General features: G+C 35.3%; 1 protein-coding gene across 4 annotated transcripts in view; it reads left to right on the forward strand.

Annotated features, from left to right (window-relative positions):
* Window positions 1–14,484, forward strand: part of gabbr2 (gamma-aminobutyric acid (GABA) B receptor, 2) — a 184,754-nt gene that overhangs the window by 72,372 nt on the left and 97,898 nt on the right. For all 4 annotated transcript variants that reach the window (XR_008608051.1, XM_055058793.1, XM_055058792.1 and 1 more), the window contains exon 3: window positions 9,882–10,052. Coding sequence is in view for 3 of the 4 variants with exons in the window: in XM_055058793.1 (XP_054914768.1) it covers window positions 9,882–10,052 (171 nt within the window). In the remaining variant the exon portion in view is untranslated. The remainder of the gene's footprint in view (window positions 1–9,881; window positions 10,053–14,484) is intronic.

Here is a 14,484-nt window from a genome sequence, read left to right on the forward strand (position 1 = left end):
AAAACTATGATAAACAGTGGAAGAACCAAACATTTTAAACAAGTAAACCTACCAATTTTGTGCTTTCTGGTAACTAAATAATAAGTATTTCTAAATGAAGTAAACTCTGAAAAACATAACAGTTACAGAGGGAAAGGAAATCAATTAGTGTGAGAGGAGATAATGAAAAGAAAGCACATAAAATCCAATGTTATGTGGATGATATATTATTGAAATATATATATGTGATTTTGTCATATTGATTAAAAGCAGGTTTACATAAATATTGTTAAATGGAAACAGTGAAACTAGCTGAACTTCACATAATCTACAGATAAACACTCTGAGGCTGAAAGAGCAGGTTTACAATTTTCAACAAAATAGGAAAAAGTGATTTAAATTCTGCCAGTCTTCTCCCACTTGGTAGCATTGCCTCATTCCATGTACGTTAACCAGTACCCTGCAGAAAGCAAAAGTTTGAGAGCCATTCAGTCTTTGGTGTCATCATGCTGAAGGGTCTTTCATGTTTCTTGTTGTTGGACTACCAATCCACCTCACACCCTAACCATGCCTCTTTCACATCCCAGGAGATGGAATTTTAAACATTTACAGTCTTCTTTTGAGCTAGCCTTTTGGCCCCTGCAGGTCTTTGGAAATTGAAAAGTCAGAGAGAGTAAAGACGGGGGACTGAGGTAAGACGGAGGGAGCATAGCCGTGAAACTGAGAGACAGTTTTCTGCATTTCTGATAAGCCTTTGTATATCCCCTACAGCCAGTCTTGGCCACTTCTTGTTTCTTTCATTGGAGTGACCCTCTACTGCACAAACCAGATGCTAGCAAATGCTGAAAAATTCTACCTGTGTTGAGGAGAGTTCATTGAAATAAATCCCCTGTCTTGTTGCTGTTTTCTCCGGCTGGGCAACAGCATATTTCACTGCTGAGGCTGTTTCATTGCCACTATTTCAAGAGTAATTGAAAATCCATGGTTGATTGACTCAAAGTCTCTGTAATTAATTTTTCTTTAGTCGCAGGGCAACAAACCCAAAACCCACCCAGCGTGGTGGGCTTTGTGCTATTTACATCACCAAACCTCATTGTTCTTTTGTAATTGCAGGTAGATGTGCAAAGTTTTACTTTTCTGCCACTTTGATGAACTGACTTGAAGTATTTTGGTCCTTCCATTTTAAGTTATTTATGATTTGTTTACTTGAGGCAACATTTTAATAACAATGAATGAATTTACATTCACAACCCCTGCAGCATAAGCTGCATTTCAGTATTGACTTCAAAACATTTTCATCTATAAATTTAGATTAAAACCCCACCTGTCTAGACCATTGACCAACACTTTGATGTACACTGATGTACATATTGCACATGGCAATATGTAATGCTTAGGTTTTCTCAATTGTTTATCGTGTGGGGTCTTCCATGACTCTACATTTTTGTGTTTTTATGATGTAAATGCTGAAATATGCTTGGCAAATAAACGTGATTGATAAGTTCACAGAGTATTGAAACTTGGAGGAATGAGGCAGTGACCATCAAGAATTCATATGTAGTTATTTTAATTTGCAATTTTCACCTCTCAATGTATAAAATCTCAATGTCGTTGTCTTTGGGAAATAGTTACACTATTTCTATTCATTTTCTAAACAGTACTTTGAATATAAATGCTTCTTTTATTGATCATCAACTAAGCCAGCGCTTATGAATAATTTATCTTGGAAATGCTCCTGAAACCAAATTTTCTATTGTAATTGTATCCTGTATTGTTTTTTTTTCACCCTCCAATTCATAACTATGAGAGACTAGTCATTTAGTAGAAATAGTTTTTATTAATAAGCACTTTTTTAGCTGTGATGTTTAGGCAAAGTCTCGACAATACCAGCAGGTAAAGAAACTGTATAGAAGAGGCACAAAAAGCATCTGAATTCCATATAATCCTTTGAAAAACATCAAGAAATCATGGAGAACCAATGATTAGATATAACAGTGAAGAAGTAGATAAGAGAAAATGTTGGAATCTTTGGGAACAAAGTACACAACAATTATGGGAGATACAAACTTTTCAAAGACACTCTAGCAGTAAAGACCTTTACCTTGGCTTGCTTCTAGTCCTTCTATTTAGTCTAATTTATCTGAAGGTGCCTTTGGTTTCACTGCATCTCCTTATAGCAAAAGAACAGTAGATCAACAAGGGCTTTTAGAAAGTTGGCTGACATCCACCAGACATAAAGAAAAAAAATAGTACAGTTTAGGGCATTGGGGCATATTCAATAGATTTAGAAAATCTTAAACTGGAATACAATATTTTTATTGCCTTAAATAGCTATTTTCATACCAATAAAATATAATATCAATAGGCCCTGCCAACAAGAGCTAAACTTAGTCTAATAAACTTGCGTGTAGGCTACCAAATCAATATTTGTGTCTTCAGTAGTATACATCCAAGAAAATATATCTGCACAGAAAACTAAAGAGGACTTGCTATTGCAACTGAGCTCCAGCAAAGAAAACCAGCGAGTAAGATAGGAAAAAACCTAATGGCATGTTTGACATTGAGGGACCTTGAAGCCTGTGTCTTAGCGATGGGTCGCTGATAAATACCCGGTGCTCTGAGTGTGGGAACAGGCATTTATATCCAAGTCACGTTTGCAACAAAGCCTTGTATGGCACTATAATCATGTTCAGACTATAGAAGAAAGATAGAGGAGAAATGAAAGGTAGGTGGCAGCTCTTCTGAAGGTCTTCTTCCCAAAGCATTTTTTTATAGGCTCCAAGCACTGATAGACATTTGATGTTTTTTTTGTGATTAAAACATTTAGATAGATTTGTTTGTGTACTGGTGAAGGAATATTTTCTTCTAATTTTTGTGTGGTGAAACATTTGAAAACTTATTTCTCCAGAAAATTTGCAATTTGAGTATTGGGTTGGTCAGGCTTGTGAATTGGCCTTCAACATTTTTATTTTTCAAACTACAGCTTGCAATGGAAGCTTTACAATCTGCATGATGTTGGGCTTCACAAAGCTTATTTCCAGGTTATTTTTCCTAAATGCACTAACTTGAAAATTTTAATTTTTAGAAATGAAATAATTCTGTCAACTTTAATCAAAAGTCCACTAAAGCTCTCACATAGTACCTAGAAAAACACAAATCCTTAAAAAAGCATTTACACTTTTTATGACAACCACAAACATTTCTGTAACTCCTTGCAATCACACATGACTCACATGAGTGGATTGCAATTGTTAAATGAATCAAAAAGATTTATTTCTAAATGTTTTATAAATACTAATTCGGGAGATCTCGTGTTCACTTTATATTCAACCTTTTTACACTGATATCCCTAAAAACAACAGTATCAACAGTCAATAATGGGATCTCAGGCTTTGTTTACAGCACTTTGTTGATTTGATTGGCTGAAGCTCGATGGCAATGATGTCAGACAGATGTTTCACTCAGTATCATGCTTCAACCTTTTTTCTGTAAGGACTCCCTTGGTGATTTTCTGTAACAAAGCCATCTGCTGCTTTGGGTAGTTTTCACTGTTTATAAAGTTTGAATCCACACGCACCTTTGTCTCTAGTAATGCTTATTTTGCCATCAAACACCTAAATAATGCACAAAAACATGCTTTTATGCTTATTTACTGCTAGGCTAAAATGTATATACCATTAAAATAAAAGGCCGGATTATGCTACCACTGTAAAAAAAATGTTGGAGTGTCCCCAAAAAAGGTGGAGAGCTTTATATTCAAGGGTGTATTTACACTAGCCTTGGTTTTAGCTCTGCTTAGTCTGCTTTAATTGAACTTTGGTCCATTTGTCTAGAAACTGCTTTGTTTGGAGAGGGAAGAATGTGCAATCAAGCAAAAAAGAAAACTCAAACGCCAAAAAATTTAGGTCTCGGTTTGGTTGAAATAAACTTGACCCCTGCCTGCACATTACTTTTTTGATGAATTTGAAAAAGAAAAAAAAACAAAAACAGTTTACCTAAATATTGTCTTGGAGGTTGTGATTAATTACACAGCAGTAAAGTGACGCAAAAGAGATTTTTGATGATTGTGGCAGTAGAGTACTTACTCAAATGAGTAGGAACATTTTAATCACTGGTGAAACATTCTCTACTTTAGGATCCAGCAAAGCTTTTATCACTTGAATGAATGACAGCTAAGGTGAATGATTTCATGCTACATTTGTCAGTGTATAACAATTCAAGACAAAAAAGCTAGATGTAAAATGGATGAAATAACGATGAATGAGCCAAGCAAGGGTGATGCTGTTAGCAGTGATACCATGCAGGAAGAACGTGTTAGGTTCAAATCCTTTGTAGGTTAACGACCTGTGAGAAGTTTCACTGTTATTCCTTGTATTTATTGTGTGTTTTTTTCTCAGTGTGATTTACAAAGCCTGAAAATAGTCTTGTAATCCTTTTCAAAATGATAAATGTCAGTGACTTTTCTCTGGTGTTGTGCATTATGTTGGTTTACCAATGCCTTCCAGCTTCAGTAGATCAATTCTGTATATATATTGTAGGTTTTAGAAGGTGTTCATTAACTGCTCGTTCAGATAGTTTTTTTTCCAAGCACTGTTAGGAAAGAAAACGGAGGCAGCTCAGAGGGTGCATTTCTCAAGACTGCCCCTGCACTCAGAAGAATGGTTAATGCAAAGCGGAGGAGGAGAGAAAATCAGAATGTTCTTGCTAGCAGTTTCTGTGACAGGCTAAGATTTAACGCAGGGTGAAGACTATGGCAAAGTGCAATCACAATGTGTTGGGCTAAAGTAGATGGCTGCAATCAGTGCAGCAGCAGGCCTGTTCCCACTGGTGCCAGGGCTCCAGAACAGATGTTATGTGGAGAGAATTTGTCAGAGGGCCTCTCTGTCTTTCCTATTCTGTTCTTGGTTTTAACCAGCACTGCTAGATTTAAAAAAATTAGCAAACCTTTTCTTAAATATTTTCTTATCTATTTTCTAAGATGTTAAGCTCATTCATAATTTAATAGCGATATATTTTAAAAACGTCATGAAGTTCTATTTGGAACCATCTGTAAAGAAAGTGTTGTATCTAGAAATTAAATGATATTGTACAAGATGTGGGATTTTCCTGAGAAGAGTTAGCATCTTGATGGTCTTTTGTGAAATTAAAGAAAAGGAATATCTACTTTTTAAAATTAAGTGGACTGTGTGACTGAGACAGACGACTTACGAAGGCTTCCTTTCCACTGTCACTATATGCTTGCTTAGTGTAAGGAATTGTTGCATCACAAATATTATAAATTATATTTAATATAAATTGCAGTATAAATTAAGATAAGTTTTCCCCAGTGAATTATAAGCCTGGCGGCCCGCCATGCTTTACAAGGCCCCCCGCATGTATGAAAGCTGCATCTTGGTTCCCTTTAAGAACAGTGGAGAAATAAGTAAAGTAGAATGAGAGAATCTGGGTGTTTTCTATGTCTACTTATGACTCTGTTTATTTTCCACTTTCTGCTTTCTTCTGTGGCTCAATTTATTATAGCCTACATTAACAATTTAATTGCAAATCAAGAAAAAGAGTCATTTTAGAATATTATTGGACCAAATAATAATGACATCATCAGTCGATGATGTCTTTTAAGAATCAGCTGTTGCAGAAATCTCCAGCGAAATGAAAGAGATGGATACACAGAGAGAAGGATAAATAAATAAAAAAAACAAGATGTCTGCCAGCTGAAAAGATAGTAATTTGCAAATGTTGGCTGCCTCTAGTAAAATGTTTGCCTACTCATAACATAAATTGCCTGTGTGTGGGCTTCCCCTGTGCTGCTCATGTACTGCGTTTTTATAAACTGAAAAATACACGGCACCTTGTGTAGAAATGTCCAACAAGACTTACTTTGTTCTTTTATTGCAGTAATATTTTCTCAAATAAAAAAAAAAAAAACAGGATTTTATTTCAATAATTTACTTCACTGTGGGAAGAAAATTTCACAAATAGAAAAAAAATATAATGATGGCAGAGTTGTTGGCTTTAATAAAAAATAAATGCGTAAAAGATTGCTTCATCACTGTGAAAAGGACGTTCCTTTACAAAAAAGAACCCTTAACAAAACAAACAATAAAGAAAAGTCACTGCTAGATGAATAGGAGACGGAGGGAATAGAGAAAGGAGAGAAAAAAACAATAATGGTCTCTACAGTTCAGCATCTGCTCATTAATCTTTCATAGACAGCCAAGTGGCAGCTGCAGGAAGCCCAGGTTATGGTATCAAATCTCAATTTATAAATAGAATAGTTTATAGAGCTAGGTGGCAGAATACCGTCATCCAAACTGCTTTTCTCCTGCCTCTCTCGGTGGAATCTCAATATTTCCAACTTCCAGAGTTTGCGTAGCATTCAGCAATGCTGTGTAGTCTGAGTGTAAGACGTAAAAATACACATCTGTCAGAAGTGATAAAATGATGAAACTGGAGTGGAAAAACTGTCATATGCCTACTGTGTGTAACACATATGTTCCATGAGTTTATGAAATTTTGTCAAAAATGTATATCGACCAAAACATCCCCAATCGTGTTTGGGCAAAGATAGGCTGCTAATCGTAAACAGTAGAAGCTATAAACGCCACATATTTGGCCCGATTGTTTACCAGACACGAGAAAATCCTCTCATGAATCCTGTTTGCGATGGTGATGCTTCAGTGCCACTGACCTCCATTGCTTCAAGGTCGACTTGCTGACAGCTGAAGAATGGCAAAGTACCCGTAAGCTTATGTCATGGCACAGGTGATGTTAGGTGGAAGTCCGATCTTCCCTGCTCCTCAGTCCCCTAGACACAGTGGTGACAAGTGAGCCTGCTATTGATCAATGCACCGTGAAAGGACCTTATATTATATGACAAGCTCATACCATTTTTTTTTAAACAACAAATAGACACCAATAACTCACTGGGTAAAACAAGGTGACTGACTTCTTTCTTTCTGTCTAACTTCTCTCGTTAATTTAAAAATGCTTACTATGTTCTTTTAGGAATAGGTCGGGATCTTTAAAGCAAAGATATATTAAAAAAAACACAATGTTATCAAATATACACCAAACTTAAAAATAGGTTTTGATTAAAGTAAATAGATATGTAGATTTGTATGATATAGATTAAATGAATAAAAGCAAAGTGTATGTAAAATACAATTAGAGTAAAAAAAGTGAAAATAAAAAGCTGCCAAACTGGCATAAAACAAGACATGTGGCGGTGTGGTTCTGTTGGTCTGTGCAGTATATGTCATCATTATGCAACATGATTGGCATAATGGGTCTGGGGTTACAGCAAGCTATCAGCTCTCAGAGGAGAGGTGAACGTCCCGTCATTCAGCTGTCTAGAGGTGCAAAGTAAGTCATGATTTGCAGGTTCTTTTTACATTGTTAGGTAGGGTGTGATGGCTGCTCTGTCTGACAAATTCAGGTAACGTAACAAATGAAACAATTTAGCTTTCAGTGTTTATAATAATGTTCTTGATGTTAACCAAAATTATTTACATCCTGTTCAATGCCTAAATAATGAACAATAAACCTCTTTAGAGTATTTTTATTTTTTTTCCAAAGTCAGAAAATGTATATACATTTTATATGAAATGCTGCAGATTAATCTATGTAATTTGAATCAAATGTTTTGGGTACACTTCCACAAGTTTCTCACAGAAGTTTGCAGGAATTTAGGAGCATTTGGCATGACAAAAAAGTAACTAATTTAGTTCGTCTTTCACCTTGCTTGCACACGTTATGAGTTCTGCTCACTAATCTTCCGTGGGATTGAGATAAGAGTGTTGTTCTGGTCATTTCAATAAATTGACTTTCTTAAATGGCATCCTTGGAAATCCAGGGTGAGGCAAACCTTGGAGTTCCTGGTTTAAACCTTAAAATGTCTATCTCTTTATAAAACTACTGTCTCCATCCATTTCTTCATTGCTGTTCATTTAGGCAACTGGTTGTGAGTTTACACCACCTAATGCTAATAAAATATTAAGTCAAAACCCACACGTCTCTGGTCTTCTGTCATGTTTTCTTCTTTCCTTTGTTTATTGCTGTGGTTCAATGGTCCAGTTCAATGAAGTATTTATTTTTCTTTTTGTTTCCATTTGTTTTTAGTACAAATTTCACTGTTTATGTGTTTTAGAAAAGAGATTATGCTCTTATTTAAACTGCGGTGCTAGGAGGTGTGCTGATACAACCATTCATTTTGTTTTATCTCAACTCTCTGCATCTGCCACTTCATTATTCAAAGGCCAACCACACAGTTAGCACCAGAGATCCTATTTCGAGAAAGTCCCACTAGGACCAATCAATGCTATTAGATCTGTCAGCATGATTAGACACACTCATGTGTTCTCCTTATTTCTTTTGCTGGCCTGTAGGAAATCTTGTGAGCCTTTTATTTATAACCAATCCCAAGGCATATCACTTAGGTATACTGCCAAGGATCTAAACAAAGAAACATTTAGACTGAATGAGTCTTTTAATAATAATATTAAACTTGCTATACTATATTATTCATGGTTTGAATAAAGAAAGACAATTAACATTTTACTGGGAAGAGACTTAAAGCTAAATATACAATGAGGAATAAAATTGATGTTGGAAAGATTATTTTCATCAATTTTTTTAATGTATTTTAAGCCTGGTTTCCCAATAACTCATCTTTTTAAACCAAACTAAAAGGTTGTCTTTAGTTGCTGGAAATCTCTCAGTACTAAAGAAAGTTTGATCAGAGATCTATTGCAGAAACTTTTGAAATAATATTGACATTTTATTTCCGCTCAATCAAAATGGCACAAATTAAATTAAAAACAAATTATTATGGAATAAAGTTGGTCCATTAGATGGTTAATTAATTTGTCACTTTATTTTTTTTTTTACAGATATCCAGTATCGTGCTGGCCAACATAATTTAGCTTAGTCATGACCGAAAATATAATTTTGTAAAAATTGAGATATACATTTGTTTAAATACTGAAATTGTTTTTGCACAGAAACAAAATTTGCCTGTTAGAAATGTTGGCTCTGTCTGGTACCAGAGGTGGGCACTTTGGTCCTGAGAAGTGACTTGGACTCGAGGTCTAAAGAGAAAAGAATTGATTTGGACTATACGTCTTGAGAATTAAATTTATCATTAGGTCTAAAGATTGTGGAATGGGTAATGTAGGCTTAATGACAGCCACTGCAGACAGAATAGGAAATTGTGGCCATTTTACCCTTATGCAAAAAAAAAAAACACATGAAGTTAATGTACTGTGCCTTATGATTGCAGTTTGGATATAAAATATTTCTTTAAATGAACAGAATTTAATTTCACATGAATATGGCTGCAAGTATCTTATTCTCTATCTTTATATATGTCATTTTAACTTTGTTGTTTCACATATGGAAATTAGGTTTCCATAAAATCCCCTTCCATCTGAGTAAAGGGGTGGCAGTTGGTACACAAACCCAGACATCCCTGGTTTGAACCCGGTTCCCTCCCTTTCTGGGTGTGCTCAGCTTCAGGCTGGATATCTGGAGTAAAACATCTACCATGTACATGTGTGATGTACATGGAGGAGTCAGCTGCCGCACTGCAAGGTGCCGAAAGGACAAGTGAAACACAAGTGATAAAAACACATGGATAAACCAAAGATTGAAAGGCATGTGAAAATTGTATCGCGTACTGTCAAATTATATAGTAGAATAAAGAAAATATGGGAGAAAATATTTAATCTGTGGAATGTGTGTCCTCCATGTGAAACAGACGTTAGCAATAATGGGAAGAGTTAGACTGCTCTGATGCAATAGAAATTTGAAAGCGAACTTCTACTTATGTAGTGTTTAACTCTCACAGAATGATTCAAGGTTCACTGTATTTATTTTATTTTTTTTGTCATCTTCTGTCATTCCAGCTGTCATTTGCTGCGACCACCCCGGTTCTGGCAGACAAGAAGAAGTACCCCAACTTCTTCCGCACCGTCCCATCCGATAACGCTGTGAACCCAGCAGTCATCAAATTCCTTAATTACTACAACTGGAGCCGGGTGGGGACCCTCACACAGGATGTTCAGAGGTTCTCAGAGGTTAGTTGCTTGTGTGTGTTCTGTATAAAGAGCACATTATGAAGATTAAACGTGAACAAAACTACATTAACTTTAACAATAGAATGCTGAAGTTTGTGAAATTTCATATGCAGGATTGCAATACCTTATTTAATCATTTTAATTTTCTTGGGTAGCTTTTTTTTTTTTTTTCAAAGTTAAAATATTTGCTATGAATAGATTTGTTGGTCCTTGGACAAACTTGGGTCCTAATATTGATAGGGTAAGATTACTTAATTTGGGGTTTGTTTTCTCCCCGTCATATGCAAATTTTTCATACATCTTAGTGGTGTAAGAAGATCAGCTGTTTTAAGAAAATGCTGCATGTGGGATGTTTTTCATAGTCACCGTGCTAAACGATGCCTGCAAACAAATGTTGATATTTCAGTAACCTTAAGAGGTGTGGATTTCATTCACCCACTGTTTTTATCAGAAGAAAGAGGGGAACATTTCTGTCGTTTTCAAATTTTAGGTTTTACGTAAGGTTTTTAAATTGCATAGAATATATTACTGTAACTTCACATGCAAGTGGAAGCCTAGATGCAACCATTAGTATTTTAGCCACTTTTAGCCTTTTATATAATTTTACCTTATAAACTGCGGTGACCCTACGGTTTAGGTTAAGAACCACTGTTCTCCAGCAATTTCTAATACTGTTTAGGTGGATTTTTTTCATTATTCAAAAGCTTTTATTCCTCTTCAACAGTTTTTCTGTTATAATAATCCCATTTGTTCTGGTACATCTGCCTATTGCTTGCATTTCTACAAGTCTTCAGCAGTTGACTTCAAACGTTTTGGCATCTTCAACAAAAGCATTCAGCATTCCCACTTGCATTTTCAGAGGAAATGCACCCTTTCTAGTTTGATCTCTGAGACTGACTTAGTTAAAGATAGTGTTTATTTTTTATTTTTCAAAAATTACATCACAGTTTTCTTTTCTGAATTTCTGTTACCTCAGTATCATAGCAATTACCTTATAACATTACTTCATCTCAATACATGTTATTCAAATGCTTTGTCTGCACTAAAAAAGATTCACTCACTTCCACATGTTGAACGCTTGAAAGACCTCTTTTCTAAATTTTGTTATTTCATCTAAATTTTGTTATTTCATCACTTAACAATAACTTGGGGAAGGTATATCCTGTAGATAGAATATTAAACTATAAGTCTGAGATAGTAATCACCAAAATGGGGGTGGGCAGATCTGACAATGACACCTTTTCAAAAATAACTTAATCTGTCCTGACATAGAAGCTCATACTTTATAAACATGATATCAGCTGATAATTTATAAAACATGTCTTTTTTTAATGGATATATCCATGTAATATGCATTTTCTTTTATTTATCAACTCATACAAGGCAATTTTAAAAACAGAGTGCCAGCAACTTAAGTGGCAACAATTATTTTGTATTATTTTCTGATTGTATGTTTTAAGTACTTCTAAAGGAATGTTTTCTAGATTTGTGGATAGTGTTGTTTACCCAACATTTTGTGTCTATAGATTCAACTCTATGCTCTGTGGATTTTGCTAAAGCCAGAACAGTTTAACTCATCAAGACCTGATGCAACATATGAGTAATTCCGTTTTCATATCCAGAGAATCCCTTAGGCCTGAATAAGTTAACTCATTAGAGCTTTTCTCATTGTGCCTCTTCGTAGGAGAGACATTTTCAATTCTTATTATGGTGAAGCATTATATCAATATTATATGCCTCAATTTATTGCACTCTCATTAAGGAAGAATGTTTTGCCCCAAGCTGATTCACCAACTATAGGTGCACCTGAGAACTCACTAATCATTAATACTTTTTTTTTTTTTTTACAATTATCATTTAGATACTGTGAGTATGATTTAAATGGATGACAGTTAATCGTATTAAATGTATAGTTGTTTTTTATGGTATTTTTTGCCCACAGGACACAAAAAACGTCCTAAAAGACTCGTTGTAATCTCTTAAGATTAGATACTTTAGGAGATTCGTCATCAGATTAAACACACTTGAAACAAAAGCTGATCATTAGATCTGGGAAATATTGACTGTTTATAAAAGAGGGATGACAAATAAATAAAGACTCCAGAAAATGAATACTGTTTTACAGCAACTCTCATAATTTAAATCATGCATTCATCCTTTTCACTGGCCATCTGAACAACTCAAACTGATGCAAAAGTCAACTTTTACGTTGTTCATCACATTTTATTTATTGTTTACTGATAAGTGATACTTTTGATGAAATAGCTCAAGTTGAAATAAGTGTCTCCTGGATATGGTGTAAAACCTATAAGACCAAGACCGTTCAGGAGACAATAAAAAGAAAGTGAGGTAAAAAGAAGTGCAACATGGAAAAGTTGTTGCAATCAGAGTATAATTATGAAATTTTCAAATTAAAAACTCTGTTGGTTCCATTTGGTCTCGATATCAGGGCAGGTCTCTATCACCACCGTCTGGAGAGAGAAGTGGAGGATTCATTCATAAATGATGGAAGTAAAAAGAAAAACACAAACAAAACTAGAGTTTACTCGTGGAGTAAGGACAATAATGTAGCTACATTTATATAAATAGTCACTGGCATATCATCAAGTATAAAATAAAGACATCTAGTGACAACAGAGGACAGTGAAATCCAAAAACAACAATTTAACAAGAAAACCCTTCCTAAATAAAACCTCAGAAGGAGTTAATCTCCTAAGATCTCCCAACCACAAAGGGAAGTGAGTTTTAAAGATGATATATCTTTTACTATTTGCAGCAAAACAGAATACATGTGTGTAAATGAGAGGGGCATCAGTTCAACAGTGATGTTACACGAAGTAGAAAAAAAGAACAGAACTTCAAGTACGGTCAATTGTCCTGAGCAATTGAGAGTGTGGAAGAGAGGGAAAGTAGTGTGTGCAAGGAGGTTGGAATGCATGCAGAAAAATGTCAGATATGATGTGCGATAAAAGGGTTTCAGCAAGAACTAAATGAAAGGTGTATGAGACAGCGCTGCAGCAATGTTATATGGTTCAGAGAAGGTGCCAATGAGGAAAAGCCAGGAGGCAGAACTGGAGGTAAAGATGTTGGATAGATCAGGGATGGATATGTCAGAAGAACACCTAATGTTAGATGTTTAGTGAATAAAATCCAAAAGGCGACAATGAGATCATTTGTACATTTTCAGAGAAGAGACAATGATTTATTTGGGAGATGGATGTGGAGTTTGGAGCCATAAAGGTGGAGGCCAAGAAGAAGACCAAAAAGGAGATTTTTGGATCTCGTGAAAGAAGACATAAAGTTATCTCATTCCTTTTTATTGGATTTCTTTGAAGTGATACTGACAAGCAACCACACCCAATGTAGGCTGGATACATTGCCAATTTTGAATCGGATTATATTCTGTAGAAATCAGAGCTTGAAACTGATTTCTAGATATAAAAGTATCCTCATATTTGCTCTTTAAAGAATATCACTGCATTGAATAAACTCTTTAGATCAAAGCTGACTTTTACAGCACAGAATACAGCACAGATTTTTATGCACTGGCTGAAGTAATCATCACCAGTAGGGTTAGAGTAGGGTTAGGGTTGACTCAGCACTTGTCACATTCAATTTAGTTCAGTTGAAAAATACTTTATTAATACCAAAGGGAAAGTGTTGTTGTAACTTATATTATCAAAGTTTATTCAAAGAGTTGCTGTATGCGGTGACGACTGCAGGAAAGAAGGACCTCCTGCAGCTGTGTGCTTTACAGCGGATATAAAGAAGCCTCCGACTAAGGAAGCTCTGAAAATATAGGTTCCTTCTGTGTTTTGTCAACAATACAACATTAACCATTCAGTGCATGATGTTAAGGGTCTCCTATCTGCCTTTTCATAAAAACATTGAACAATACCAATGCAAAGATGGGCTCCTGTTTGATAGCTTAATATGGCTGACTCCTACGATGATGCAGAGTTTGCTAAGGTAACATTTGAAAATGTGTAGTGGTGCTTTATGAAAACGCTATGACTTCTTCCCTTGGCAGTTCTGAGGTGTGACTGTGATATGTTAACGAAACAATTGGATTGTTAGGAAGTCTAGAGTGTGGATGAACTATTTTTTGTGCTATTTCTACAAACAATTTCTGAAGGTCCTCCTCAGTCTAGATTGGTGACTGATGCTGTAATAATAACATAGAAGTGAAAGAGGATTTTGGCTGTGAGTTCCAGATTCGAGGCAGGAATGTGGTCCCATTCGACTCCCCGTCGTCATAATCTAAAGCATTATTTATACATTTGATTTTAATTCTCGCAGTATCAAACACCATATCAGATATGACATTTTTTATTAAAAACCATAATAGGCATATTGACAGAGTAAATGAATGTAATATTAGAATAATTTGTTTTACTTCTAAGACAGTAGGATGTGGAAAGGGGGGAGGGAG

This window comes from Poeciliopsis prolifica, unplaced genomic scaffold (genome assembly GCF_027474105.1).
Source record: "Poeciliopsis prolifica strain line A6 unplaced genomic scaffold, Auburn_PproV2 SCAFFOLD052, whole genome shotgun sequence".
In the NCBI taxonomy this organism is placed as follows: Eukaryota; Metazoa; Chordata; class Actinopteri; order Cyprinodontiformes; family Poeciliidae; genus Poeciliopsis; species Poeciliopsis prolifica.